Source organism: Hyaena hyaena, unplaced genomic scaffold, assembly GCF_003009895.1.
Source record: "Hyaena hyaena isolate Hyena2069 unplaced genomic scaffold, ASM300989v1 scaffold_155, whole genome shotgun sequence".
NCBI classification, from domain to species: Eukaryota; Metazoa; Chordata; class Mammalia; order Carnivora; family Hyaenidae; genus Hyaena; species Hyaena hyaena.
Window position 1 is genome coordinate 1,617,918 of NW_024080787.1, and position 15,152 is coordinate 1,633,069.

At 48.6% G+C, this 15,152-nt stretch overlaps 1 protein-coding gene across 1 annotated transcript in view; it reads right to left on the bottom strand.

Annotated features, from left to right (window-relative positions):
- The window catches only part of SEC14L5 (SEC14 like lipid binding 5), a 43,462-nt gene extending 37,030 nt beyond the window's left edge, over positions 1-6,432 (bottom strand). The window contains exon 1 of the mRNA XM_039239229.1: positions 6,356-6,432. Within this exon, the coding sequence (XP_039095160.1) occupies positions 6,356-6,418 (63 nt within the window). The 5' untranslated portion in view covers positions 6,419-6,432. The remainder of the gene's footprint in view (positions 1-6,355) is intronic.
- Between the last annotated feature and the right edge of the window lie 8,720 nt (positions 6,433-15,152).

The following is a 15,152-nucleotide window of genomic DNA, read 5'->3' on the forward strand; positions in this document are numbered from 1 at the left end:
GGCTCAGCCTTTATGACTTAAAAGACCCCTGACTGGTGATCAACAGCCCCTTCCCTTTGATACTTACAACACCCTCTTCACTCCCTCTTATGAATTATTCTACACAGCATTTGCCTGGTTCCTCTCTCTCTCTCTCTCTCTCTCTCTCACACACACACACACACACACACACACTCACACACACACACGCATACACGCACACACCACTGCAAGCTCTCTGAGGACAGGAAGGGATTGTGAACCAGAACAAGCTTCCACCTTCCTGAAGCTTACTTTTATGAGAAAGGCCCATATAAATAAGCAAGGAAGCCAACTAACAGAATCATGATGCATTTCAAGAAGTGCTAGGAATCAACTATGTTGTAGCCCCTACACTCAGCATGCTGCTTGGCACACAGTGAAACTCAATAAACATTTGTAAGATGCCAGGGTGCCTGGGTGGCTCAGTCGGTTAAGTGTCCAACTTCGGCTCAGTTGATCTCACAGTTTGTGGGTTCAAGCCCTGCAAGTTGAGCTCTGTGCTGACAGCTCAGAGCTTGGAGCCTGTTTTAGATTCTGTATCTCCCTCTCTCTGCCCCTCCCCTGCTTGCACTCTGTCTCTTCCTCCCACAAAAATAAATAAACATTAAAAAAATATTTGTAGGATACATACACAAACATGTGCATGAATTAATATTTGCATTAACAAATGAGTAAGGGCCTAAAATTTACTTCTGAAATCAGAAGCTCACTTTGCTGAACAGAGGATCACCTCTGTTCTCCCAGGCCCTGTAAGCAATCCAAGGTGGAAAATGTCACTTCCCTTAATCTGTTAGCAACAGGATCAGATGATGGGCTCCGGGGAACTAATTTAAACTCATTTAAATGAGGCCCCTGCTGCTTTGTGAAAACTACGTCCATAACAACCAGTCCAACTGTAACTACCCTTGGCCTGAACTGCAAGGATTTACCTCCAGAGGCTGCTCCTTATTAATAACCCATTTGCTAAATTACAAGCTGTTTATCAATACAAAAGGCCAGGTCTTTAAATATTTTAACACTTAATTGCTGACGACAGCCCTCACCTCCATAACCCTTCTTCTGTGTGAAAAGCCTATTGCTGAGGAAATTCTACTCTGAGCCATCTTCCTTCTTTAGATTTACAGAATCTGAGATGAGCAGCTGAAGTCACCGGGCTTTGGAGCCCCACTGGGATCCCAGGGCAGTGCCCAGACAAGAGGCAGCCAGGTCATTCCTGAATCTACTGCGGCCACGGGTGTACAGGTGTTTACTGAACATCAGAACCAGAATCTGGAATATCTGGCTGTGACTGCAAGCTAGGGGGTCAGATTTCCTTAAATTAAAATCTCTGCCATTTACTGATGATGCCATTTACTGAGCTACTGAGCATAATGGGCTGAATTATGTCCCCCTATAAAAGGTATGGTTGGAGTTCTAGGCCCGGGTACCTCAGGATGTAACCTTATTTGGAAAGAGAGTCTTTACAGAGGTCAATCAAGTTAAAATTGAGGTCACTAAAGTGTACTTATATAAACCCAGTATGACTGGTGTCTTACTGTTATAGAAACGGAAATTTGGACCCAGAGGGACCTACCCAGGAAATATGTGAGGTGAAGTTTGTAGTTATGCTCCCACAAGCCAAAGAACTACCAGAAGCCAGGAGAGAATCCCGGAACAGATCCCTCCCAAGCAACTTCAGAGGACGCACAGTCCTGCTGACACCTTGACCTTGGATGTCAGGCCTCTAGATTTCTGTTGTGGTGCTCTGTTACGCAGCCCTGGTGTATGAATAGACTGACCAGGGGACAGTCTCCTTACCCTCTGTAAGCCTTCGTTTTCCCTTCCCCGGAAGCTAAGGCTGCTATGAAACTAGCTGACTCTGAGCAGATCACAGGGCTAGGCACACAGAGCATTTGCAAGTAACGGCTTCCAGGCTCTGTCAGCATTGGTCGCCCCCCAGGAGGCTAGGGTGTGTGGGTTCTGGCTGTGCTCCCCTTTGTGGGGTGCTGTTGGAGTACAGGCATTCCCAGGGCAGAGTCTCAGTGGTAACCACCCCCACGAGACTGCTCCCTGGACCCAGATCTATCCCAGTAAGTTGAGGTCCTCAGATCTGACAAATGGCAAAGCTCATGTTTGGGAATGTGAATTCTGGAGCTAAACTGCCTGCAGTGAAATCCCCACTGGCCTCATGTTTGCTATGTGGCCTTGGGTAATCCATTCATCCTTTCCATGCCTCAGTTTCTTCCTCTGTAGAATGGTGCCACCCACAGAACTTATCTCATGGGATGCTTAGGAGAGGTACATGACTTAATATCTGAATGGGCTCAGAACAGTGTCTGGGGCCTCATAAGCACTGTAAACACACTTGAAAGATAAAATTTTAAAAATAAAATTTGCTTAAACCCACCCAATAATCACTATGATTCATGTCAGGGATTTCTTTGGAGGAATACGTCCGTCTACACAAAAACTTGTGCATCTGTGTTCGTAACGGTGTTATTCACAACAGACCAACACTGGAAACAACGATGAATGAATAAACCAATGTGGTCTATCCAGGCGATGGAATAATATTCAGCCATAAAAAGGATGAAGTACTGACATGATACAACATGGAAGGCAGCTATGCTCACCACTATACCACCAACGCTGATATGATACAACATGGATGAGCCTTGAAAACATGATGCTCAGTGAGCCTGTCACAAAGGGCCATGTGTTTATGATTCCACCTATAAAATGTCTCAAGCAGGCAAATCCACAGACAGAAACTAGACTAGTGGTCGTCAGAGGCTGGAGTGTGGGGACTAAAGAGGATTGCTGATGGGTACAGGGTTTCTTTTTGGGTCGATGAAAATGTTTTAAAACTGACAGTGGTCATGGGTACACAATTCTATGAATCCTAAAAACCACTGACTTGTACCTCTCAAATGGGTCTGTGAGTTATGGCTCAATAAAGCTATGAAAACAATAAATAATAACAATAAACCTAAACAATATTTCATCAGCATTAACAGTGTGCCAGGCCCTGTCCAGGAACCACTGTCCCTTCAGTCAATCCTCACTTCAACTCTATGAGGAGCAGAATTCTGCCTTTATTTATTATCTCCATTTTCCAGATGAGAAGCAGGAGCAGAGACCCAGCTGATGGATCTGACTCTTAGCAGCCACCCATGTGGGAGAAGAGGCCAGAACCCAGAATCCATTCACAACAGGCTGTAGGCTGACCAGAGAGTGACCTTTGATGTTCAAATGACCACAGTCTGAAGCCCAAGACGCGGCCTTTGTGTTCCATGCGTAAAGACCCACCACCACCTTCAGGGACCCCACATACAAAGGGAACAAAGACCCTCTCCAACCTTATACGAACTGCCTCCATTGTCTTAATTGTTTCCCTCTGTTTACCAAGATAATACGAGCTCACTGTTTTGAACCAAATAATACAGAACACAATCAAGAAAGAATAAAGCAAAGGTCCCTGGAATCCCACCCTTCAGAAACAGAATTCCCATCAGGGGATTTGGCCCAAGCAGAGAGATGCCCATTCAGTGGATTAGTTACATTTTTGAAATTAAAGAGGAAAAAAAATTTTTTAACTGTTTAATCTGGGTCTGGAAAGGTTGCCTCAGTGCTATTTTATAATGGATTCCTTGAGCCCAGTTTTAGTCATTTGTGTTTGTTGCTGGTGGACTTCTGAAACAAGCAATGTTTTAATTCTCAAGTCAGTTTTGTTAAATAAAAAAACCAAAGGCCAGCCCTTCTGGTCACTCGGATGCAGTGAAAATAGCTGAGTTCATCCGAAACTTCCCTGGCATCTGACCCAAAATGAGGGCAAGTGTTTAGCTGAGAAACAAAGACAGACATTAAGTGCAGAAAAACCCTTTTGTGCCCACACAGCATGCAAGTTATGTTGAGTTATGCAGCTATTTTGGGGACAATGATGTTTTGTAAACAGTCGGTAAAGTGGCTTTGTCGCTAACATCGCCAGAGGCTTGGGGCCCTTTCACCAACAAGGATTGTATGGAAGATGAGGAAACATAGGCATGGCTGTCCCAAATAACTTAAATTAATGCAGATACAGATAATGGATATCTGAAAACCTTCATTTCCTACTGTACCCACAAGCCTCTAGGCGTCAACACCTAGGGGTTGTTAACAGCTAGGGGAGTAAGCAGAGTCCTACATCCCTTTATGGAACAGGAAGCTTACAAAATATGCTTAACATACTCCAGTAAACTCAATGTGAATACTTTTACTAGCCCTGTTAATACAGTCTTAAGTGTTCCTTTAGTGGACATGTTTTATTTAAAATGTAATGATTGTAAATAAATTAAATGTACATTTATTAAACTCATGTAATTATTTTTTAAAAAGTATTAGCCTTCCATTTTACGGTTATTTGTCTCAGCTTTATGGTAGAGAACCATAGGTCCCTGGATCGTGGACTGTCCCAAATGGGTTGGGATTGTATCTCTCTTCTTTTGAATGAATGAATGAATGAATGAATGAATGAATGCTAGGGTCTTAGAATAAGTAAGCTGTCTGGAACTTTATAGGATAAGTATTTATATTTAGCTGCCACTTATTGTCTATTTGGTATGGACAAAGACCTGCATGGGACACCTGCCCCCCAACCCCCCCTACTCCCTCCACATTATAATATATATTATATATTATATATATATTTATCACCTATATATCTAAAACCTTTAATCCTCATGACAACCCTGTGAATTGCATATAACCATCCCCATTTCACAAATGAAGAAACCAAGGCTCAGATAAATTCAGTGACTTTTCAACAGCACACAGCCAGAGCACAGCAGAGCAGCCACAAAGACTCAGCATTTCTGTCCTCTCCTGGGGTCCTACTCTTGTTACAAATAAGGGAAAGTCACATAGCCACAGGCAGCAGCAACAATAACAGTAACAGTATTTGGTTTGTGCCAGACCTTGCATTGGGAGCTTTACCTATATTGACTCATTTAATCCATGCACAGTGCCGGGATTTGGAAACCATGTACTCCTCGTTTTGGAGATGGGAAATGGAGGCTCAGAGAGGTTAAATAATTTGCCCAAGGTCACCCAGCTGGTCAAAACAAGCCCCTGACTCTTGCCCTGGAACCATCTGCACATTACAGCAGAACATGTATGAATGATGTTTTAAAATCCATGATATGACTATAAACACATATATAAGTAGATTTGTAGAATGAGACCAGTCAGGACACATACCCTTGGAGGTACCAATTGATAGGAAAGTTCTTGCATCAAAGGCCGAAATTAAATAACCAGGCTAGGATAGGGGGATGCAGGGGCAGATTCCAGTGTTTCTTACACTTTCAGTACAATTGTTTATAACACCGTGTGGTGTAATAACGGGGACAACCACATTTAGTGAGTGCCTACTGTGTGCCCGGCATTGGGCACATTATATCATTCACTCCTAACACAACCCCATAGCACTGTCCCTTTTTCCCCAAAGGAAGGGGACCTTTGAGAGGCAGAGGGATGGTCCTGAGAAGGAAAGTTACATCTGCTTGTTTCCAGCACCTGCCCCATGGTGCAAAGACTATTGATCCAGAAGGCTAAGAGCTTGGGAGCCAATTCTAGTCCCCCAGCTGAGTGGCTAACTGACTCACATACAGTCAGTATGAAGCTACCCTGAAAATGGCTTCCTGGACCCCTGTTGCCCATTCATCCCCTCTCAGCTTCCTTGAAGGAAAGGAGAGGGGGTCTGAAAGCTGAGGGAGGACCCTGGGCAGGAAGGAGGGGGGAGGTATGGTAAAAAAAAAAAAAAAAAAAAATCATGGCTCCAGAGTACCCCCCTGTGTGGGTCTGAGGCCTGGCTCTACCTCTTCTCAGCCACAGAACTTGGGGCCACGCTTTACCTGTCCGAGCTACAGTTTAGTAGAAGTAAAATCAGAATAATGATACAACATATGTAAAGACTTGGTACTGGAAACCCTCAGTGAATGGCTGCTACCCTCATCATCATTAGTATATTTACTATTACTAGTATTAGCATTACACAAAACGGCAGCAGTAGTTTGGCCCACGATATCCTTGTTTTCTGTCAGAGGAGCTTGAGATGAGAGAAGTCTGCTTCAGCAGGGAGAAAGAAAGAAAGATCTTGTGATTTGGTCAGTGGACAAGGATTCCAAAAGGTGTGGAGAAGGCTGGGATGGCAGGGCGGAGGGGTCACTAGTGAGAAGCTGGAATCACCCGGTCAGCAGAATAACTCAATAATTCCTTCTTATCTGTCAGTCTGAGGGGCTCCCTCTCATTCTATAGCATAGCTGACCTCCTGTGTCTCTTTATCACACAAGGGGCTGGAGAATCAGGGGTCACTCACCGCCATGACCAGCTCAAATGGGTACTTGTAGATGCGGACAGGAGACTGGTACTTCTGCACCATGTTCTTGCAGGAGAGCCAACAGAAGCCACCCAGGCAGGAGTGAGCACAAAACCTGGGTGACAGGTGACTGGTAAGGCAGCAGCTCCCTCCACCTGAAGCAAGAACCCCCCTCTCAGGCTCCACCCACACATCTCCTCAGCCCTCAAAGCCAGGGACTGATGTGATCACCAAACTTCTCTGGGCTCCCAAACACCTGTCTAGCCCATTACCCACTGCTCCAGGCCACACTCATCCCTCCAAGAGCAATCAGTACTCCCAAACTTTCCTTGGTCCCCACTCCTTCACACTGAGGTCCCCAGAAGTACCCCTCACTGCTACTTATATCGGAGTCCACGTTTGCAACTCTTACACTCTCACAATTTACCACCCACCTACACACCCCACAGCTTGCCGCAGACGTCCCCTATACAGCCCCAAGTATATTGCACCTGCTCTCTCATTTTCTTCCAAGATACCCTGACATACAGTCTTCATTACGTTTCACATGCAATGTCTCTGTCACACATACACACACGCACATGCACGACACACGCATGACCCACCTCCCACACAGGACCGCCCTTGCACACACATGTAACTTTGCCCACACACTCAGCTTACTGGAGCTCACACCACCCAACTCCCCGCACGCACACAATTCCCCTGGTGAGCACAAACGTCCACACACTTGTACATACACTGGTATGCACATGCACACACACACAAGCGCGCGCGCGCACACACACACACACACACACACACACACACACGTCTGCACTTGCAGGCCCCCCGCAACCCTGCTCACCCTCGTCCTCGCCCTTGGAATCTCCCGGGACGCAGCCCCGGGGTCAGGACGGCGCTAAACCCGTGGGAGGTCCCCCGCGGACGCCTGGCCTGGAGCGCAGCGTCTGGGGCGAGGCTCGACCGCGGCTGCCCAGCCTGGGGCGTCCGGCCGAGCGGTCCCTGGGGCCGGGCCAGCCAGGGAGGGGCCTGCTGGGCAGGAGCGAGACCTGCCCGGCGGGAGCGCTCCAGGACCTGGGACAGCGGAGAATCCCGGCTGGCCCCGCCCCTGGTGTGGCCCCGCCCCCGCCTCTCTGCTACGGCCCCGCCCAGATTTACCATGTCCCTGATTGGTCCCTCTCTAGCCACGCCCCGGTATTAGCCCGCCCTTCCCTTATATATTCCCTGTTTGACACCGCCCCAGCCCGGCCCTTCTCCAGACTGGCCACGCCTCAGGTAGGCCGCGCCCCCATATTGGTCCCGCCCCTAAGGCACTCAGCCTCGGAAATGGCCCAGCCCTGGGAAGGCCCCGCCCCAAGGTCCCACCCCCCGCCTTGCTCTGCTCCCACGCGGACCTTTGCCCCACCTAGTCCCTCCCTTCTCCGTACGGTTTACCTTCAGCCCCATCCAGACCTGGTTGCCTAGTCTCTGAGCCTCGCCCCTCCCATGGGCCACAGCTAGAGCCCTTCTGGCTCGGCCCCAAGCCCCGCCCATGCATCCTTCGTTCACTCTGTGTAGGTTTACAAAGCACCTGCTGAGTGTCAGGTTCTTCCAGGCGCCGGAGAGCCCTAAGTGAACAAAACACAAAAATCCTTGCCCACCCAGAGTTTACATTCCTGGGGGCTGGACATTAGCTAAATAAGGCAAATACACAGTATGCGACATGGTGACAAACACCAAGGAGGAAAAAATAAGCAGAGAAGGGGTCCAAGAAGTGAACAGAGTGTAATTTAAAACAGGGTGGACTGGGGCCTCCCCGGGAGGGTGACCTCTGGCCATCATCCTTTTAGCTCACACCCAAAGCGTCTAGCCCTCCCCAGATCCCTAGAGAACCAGCCTCTCTTCCAAAGCCGTCCCTTCCCGCTCCCCGTCTGTTCGGCCTGGAGGAGCCAACAAGCTGGCTCTGGACAGCCTTATCACCCGTGTATTCATTCATCGGACAATTCCTGAGCACCTACTATGTGTCAGCACTGGGTGACTTCACCCGTTCACAAGGGAGAATCAACAGATGCGCCTGCCCTCGCGTGGCCCACAGTTCGGGGCAGGGAAAAGGTGTGCAGGGAGTCAGACAATGCTCTGTTTAGCAAATACATAGGTCTTTGCATCCTGTGATAACTGGCCCTTGTTTGTTTCCTTTCTAGCCACACTCTGTAATCATTTATTCATTCGCCTTTATTTGTTTGTGCGTTATTGAATATCCCGAGAGACTGTGAGTTCCGTGACGCAGGGACTGTGTCTGTCTTATTCACCTGCGCCCAGGTGCACAGGATTTTGCCGAGTACCGGGCACACAATAGTGTTCAGTGTATTTTCTCAATTAAGATTACCAAGAATGGACGTGGAGCCACCTCTGCCACAAGGTGGCAGCAAACGACAATCCACGGCCCCAGGATCTGCACACCGAAGGGTTGAAGGAGATGGAGTCCAGGGATGTTTCGATGTACCCCGGGCTCAGCAAGGAAACTGGCATGCTTGCACTGGGCGTAACTGACAGGCGCGTAGTGAGCATTAACACGTAGTTGTTGTTACAGCACGGAAGGCGTTACGCTGGCTTAAATATTCAGAGAGCGGATGCTTACACCTGGAAGAACAGGGCCAAGCAGTCAGTTCCAAACTTTCCAGCTCCTAAGACTCCTTACAACAGAGTGCACGTTAAAAAAGCAGATTCCCGGGCATCGCTCAGAGGAGTCTTGGAATCTACCTGTTTAACAAGTTCCCCAAGGAGTCTTCTAAGTCTGTAGGTCTGCTAGTGCTGGCTGGCAGATCGTGGCGGGGGGTGGGGGCTCCTTCCAAGTACACGGGTATCCCGAGGGCTCAAGGGCTCGGACTAAAATGCCAAGCCTGAGGGGGAGGTGGTGCGCTCATAAGCGGGGGAGGTCCGCTCGCCGGAGCGCCTCCAGTCGTGGGCGTGTTTCCACTCCAATTCACTCCCTTCCGCTCCGGCAGAATCTTCTTGGCTACCCACCCACACACGTGTCTCCTTTGCCACAGAAGGTGACAGCTTGGGGGAGCAGGAGCGGCGTGGGAGATGCAGGGAGCGGGCCAGGAAGAGCCACAGGAGCAGAGGGGAGGTCCAGAGACTGCGGGGGAGACCCCAGGTTTCCTTGCTACCATGAGAGCCTCCCGTGCCTGCAGTCGGTGAGCAAGGGACTTTCGACCCAGGGGGAGGGGGCGGCTGGCGACAGACAGCCGGGTGGGTACAGAGAGCTCAAAGTGAAAAATGCGACCCAAAGTGGAGTGAGAACCCAATTCCCACCTCCTCCAGCTCAAGGGAAGAGAATTAAGAATTAATAATAGCCCCACCCAGCACGTGTTACCTGCTGTGAACACTATTCTATTACAAATTATTCCTACCATCTATTGACCACTTATTTGGTGTGGGCTGTTCCAGGTACCCTTCTAAGGATTTACAAACATTTAATCTTCAAAAACAACCCCGGTAGTGATGAAAATGTGTTGGAACTCCATAGAGGTGGTGGTTGCACTAAATGCCGTTGAATTGTACACGTACAAGTGGTTGATGTTAAGTTAAAATGGTAAATGGTTATGTTAGATGACTATCACCTAATTTTTTAATCTTTTTTAAAAATTTTATTTATTTAGGTAATCTCTACACCCAAGGGGGAACTTGAACTCAGGACCACAAGATCAAGAGTCACATGCTCTGAGCCAGCCAGGCATCCCACCTAAATTTTTTTTTTAAAGAACTTTTAAGATCAAAACTATTTTAATCTTCCTTTTAAGAAAACTTTGGCACAGAGAGATTGAGTAACTTGCCCAAGGTCACACAGCTACCAAGGAATTCAGACCCAGGATTCTGGTTCTCCCATGCCTTCTGCCTGGAACTATAAGCTGAATTACCCAGAAGATACCATTTTCCAACCTGAATTACAAAGATATCCAGGCATCTGGCTCTGGACTAAGGAGGTACCAGAAGGATGGATTGATCCCATGTCTCTATCTGCTGCTTCCTACCAAAGCTGCCTTTTCGTGAGGTAATTTTTGAAGACTCCAGAAACCACCCCACAGCTCTGAATATGTCCCCCACAGGCCACTGCCACAGGAAATTCAACCATTAGTAATGCATTTATTTGAGTGAAAAACACTGGGCACAAATTTAGATGTCCTCAGAATGCATCCTACGGAGAAATGTCCTACGTTGAATAGCTCAGTAAGACACCAAGAACAGGTGAGGTGAGAAGGGGATTGGGAATAGGAGGTCCAAGGTCCAGAGACTTATGGGGACACAAGTGGCCCTTGATCTGGGCCCTGGAACACATAAGGGCCCTGGGACGACGCTGAAGCTGGAGAAGGTGGGCCATTTTTTAAATTGTGGTAAATATACATAACATAAAAGTTACCATCCTAACCATTTTTAAGTGTACAACTCAGTGATTTTTAGTACATTCACAATGTTGTGCAACTATCCACCACTATCTAGTTTCAGAATATTTTCGTCAGCCCCTCAAGTTATCACTCCTCCTTTCTCCCTCCCTCAGCCCCAGGCCACCCCCAATCTGCTTTCTATACCACGTCTCACTAGTCCCCAGGCTACCTCGAAGTTCCTTCTCCCTCCTCAGAGTGGAGATCAGGAACCTCCTGGGCTTGGGAATCTTGAGGGCCATAGGGGCCCTTGGCAGGGTGGCCATGTACAGATGTGCAGGTTGTAACCTGCAGAACTCTTTGCAGGGGTCTCTGTCATTGGGCAGCTTTGATGGAACAAGAGGCTGAGTCTGGGGGGCCTGATCCTGGAGGCTACAGAGCCAGGCCCTGCCCACCTAGACCCTCCAGCTCCACCCCCAGGTCTAGTCACTTCCACACAAGCTTTGGAACTCCACCATGCCCTGCAGGTAGGGTCAAGGTCCAAAGGTGAGTAAAAGGGTGTCTGAGCCCCAGGAGCTTTCAGTGAGGAGGCCAGGGAGAGAGAGCAATAGTAGGGTGCACTGGGAGTCAGCGTGATGCTTGGAAGGGAACTGGGTGGCGGAGTGGTGAGTGGTGAGTCAGGTCGGCCTGGGTGTGAGTTCTGGCTCTGCTACCTTGTAGTGTCCCTGAAACAGTGTCTGTTCCTTTAAAGTGGGGAATCATACGGGGGCACCTGGGTGGCTCAGTCGGTTAAGCAACCGACTCTTGATTTCAGCTCAGGTCATGACCTCACAGTTCATAGGATCCAGCCCCGTGTGGGGCTCTGTGCTGACAGCTCAGTGCCTGGTTGGGATCCTCTCTCCAGCCCCCTTCTCCTTCTCAAAATAAATAAATAAACTTAAAATAATAAAGTGGGGATAATACAGACATTTTTAGGCCTTAAAAGGAAGAGAATTCTGCCACATGCTACAACATCCATGAACCTTGAAGACATGATGCTCAGTGAAAGAAACCAGTCACAAAAGAACAAATACTGTTTGATTCCAATTATATGAAGTGCCCAGAGTCCTCGAATTCATAGAGACAGAAAGTGGAAGGGTGTGTGGGGGTGGAGAAGGGAGCATAGGGAGTTAATGTTTCATGTGGACAGAGTTCAGTTTTGCAAGATGAGAAAGAAGGTTGTGGGGATGGACAGTGGTGAGGGCAGCACATCGTGAATGTACTTAATGCCGCTGAAATGTATGCTTAAAAATGGTTAAAATGGTACGGTTTTTTTTTCAAGTTTTTTTTTTTTTGTTTTTTTTTTAGGTTTATTTATTTTGAGAGAGAGAGAGATACATACAGAGCAGGCTTGAACCCATGAACCATGAGATCATGATCTGAGCCAAGATCAAGAGTCAGACGCCTAAACGACTGAGCTACCCAGGGGCCCCTGTAAGTTTTATATCATGTATATCTGACCATAATAATTAAAGAAATCAAATTGGAGGGGGCCCCTGGGTGGCTCAGTCGGTTAGGCGTCTGACTCTTGATCTTGGCTCAGATCATGATCTCACAGTTTGTGGGTTTGAGACCCACATCAGGCTCTGTGCTGACAGTGTAGAGCCTGCTTGGGATTTTCTGTTTGCACATGCATGCTGTCTCTCTCTCTGTCTCTCTCTCAAAAAAAAAAAAAATTAAAAAAAAGAAATTACATTGGAAAAGTTTTAGAAGTTAGCGGTAAATCACGTCAATTAGGAGAAAAGAACCATTTTCCACAGAATTTCTCTGAGAGGGTGGCATTTGAGAGGGTATAGGAAAATGATAACCCTGCTTTATTAAAACATATTTTTGCACCATATAGCACACCCACTTACAGTGTACAAGTCAGTGGTTTTTAATATATTCACAGAATGGTGCAACAACCACCACCCATTTTTAGAATATTTTCATCACCCCAGAAAGAAATCCCATAACTTTTAGCAGTCACTCCACATTCACCACCCTCATTAACCTACCCTGGCAACCACTGATTTGCTTTATGTCTCTCTGGATTCACCTATTCTGCACATTGCACATAAATGGAATTATACACAACATGGCCTTCTGTGCTTGGCTTCCTTCACCGATCATGGTGTCTTCGCGATTCCTCCACACTGCGGCAGGTGTCGGTGTGGCTGAACTGTTTTTAGTCACAACACTTCTGACACCAAATGTGTGGGGGTTTTCTGCACAAGAACAACCAGTTCTCCAAATCTCTGGACCCCAACTGGATGTCCTACAATTCAACTCGATTCTGACCCTAACTACCTGGATACACCACAAAGCAGTCAGGGAGACTCATGTAAGACACTCTCCCTGGGGCTGCAGCGCCTCGTTGGCCTGTGGGCGGCCACCTGTCTGCTGCCCCGCGCTTTAGGTTAGTAAGATGGGAGGGTGTCCAGGGTGGACGTGCCTGGGAGAGGAGGGGGCACCCGGCAGCCCCTACTCTCGTGCCTTCACCCATGACCTTCCCCAGGCCCCAAGTTACCTTGAAGTCCCCCTGTGGGACAGAGAAGAAGGAAACTAATGCATCAATATCCCACCACTGTTCTATCAAATTACCACACGCTCTTAAAAACCCACAAATTGGGGAGCCTGGGGGGCTGAGTCGGTTAAGCAACTGACTCTGGTTTCAGCTCAGGTCATGATCTCACAGGTTTGTGAGTTTGAGCCCTGCGTCAGGCTCTGTGCTGGCAGCACGGAGCCTGCGTGGGACTCTGTGTCTCCCTCTCTGTCTCTGCCCCTCCCCCACTTGCACTGTCTCTGTCTCTCTCAAAATAAACAAACAATTTTTTTTAAATAATAAATTAGAAACCCATGAACTTATTATCCTACAATTCTGGAGATCAGAAATGTGAAACAGTCTCCCTGGGCTAATGTCAGGATGTCACCGGGGTTCGCTCCTTCTGGAATCTCTGAAGGGAGAATCCATTTCCATGCCTTTTCTAGCTCCTATAGCCCACTGCTCTCCCTTGGCTTGTGATACCTGCCTGTATCATCAAAGCACGTCTCTCCATCTCTGGCTCCACCCATCACTTCGTGGCCTTCACGACTCATGTGCCTTCCTGTCACAGATCTCCCTCCGCCTTTCTCTTAGAAGGACACCTGTCATTGGATGCAGGGCCCACCCTTAATCCAGGACAATCTCAACTTGAGATCTTTAACTTAATTACATCTATTAAGAACTTTTTCAAATAAGGTCACATTTCTAGGCTGCAGGGGGTTGGGACTTGGGCTTCTCTTTTTTGGGGGGCCACCAGGAAGCCCATGGTAGGGCCCACTTTGTGGCTGCACTTCCAATTGGTTTGCCTCCTCCTGGTGCATTCTCCCTCTTGCCCCTGCTTCTGTGGCCTGAGGTCACTGCAAAAGTAAAGTCCCTGCACCCACGCTCTGGTTGAGGGACCAGGACCAAGACAGCTATGGCCTCCGACTCCTCTGGTTTGGAAGAAGGATGCATTCCCATTGCCTTTCAGCAAGTTAGGTGTAACACCAACCCTTCGTGCTAGGTTCCTCCGGAAGCGCGCAGGTGGGGGGCAGGGACAGGAAGAGGGAGAGGTGGGGTGTGATGCAGTCAGTCAGATCTCAGAGAGGCTGGACCGTGGTGCTGGAGCTGGGCACCCCAATAGCGGGGGTTGGCTCAGGTCACGGTTCTGCCTGCCGGGCTGGGGTCACACCAAGGAGCTCGACAGGTAGAAGGACAGCCATAGGACCCAAAGCCTAGCTTGGCCCCATCAACAGGGCAGACCCCGAGGGACTCCTCACTCCCATACCCGGTTCAGTCTCTGAGGCCCCCGCTGCCCAGCCAGTGCCTCCCCAAGCTCCCTCTGCCTGGGGGAGAAAGCCAGTCTTCCTCTGTACCTGGGCCCAGTCTGACTCTCTGGAGCCACTCAGAGCAATAGCCACCAACTAAATGCAACTGTTTAACTTAATCGCGTGGATATTAACATAGCATAGATTTATATAAACGATAATAAATATGAACAATAAAATTTAAAAAATCACTCGCACTAGCCTCATTTTAAGTGCCCAATAGCCACATGTGGCTTGTGCCTCCAATGGATACGGAACATTTCAGTCATCTCAGGAAGTTCCATTGGTCACGGCTTCTCCAGAGTCGCCCCTGGACCAGCAGAGGCTGGGCCCTTTCCGGAGAACAGGATGGACTGAGAAGGGGGGGGGTAAAGGGAGGGGGTGTTTGTCCAGAGCCAACTGGTGTTGACTCATCAGTCCCCAAGGCCTGGGCCGGGGCAAGGGATTAAGCCTGAGCCAGTGACCAGAGAATGGCCAGGGAGGGCAGCATATGGGGCCAGGCCACCCAGCTCTGGGCAGGAGTGTTAGCCCTCAGCAAGAGAGAGTAAACAAAGGGCCCAGGC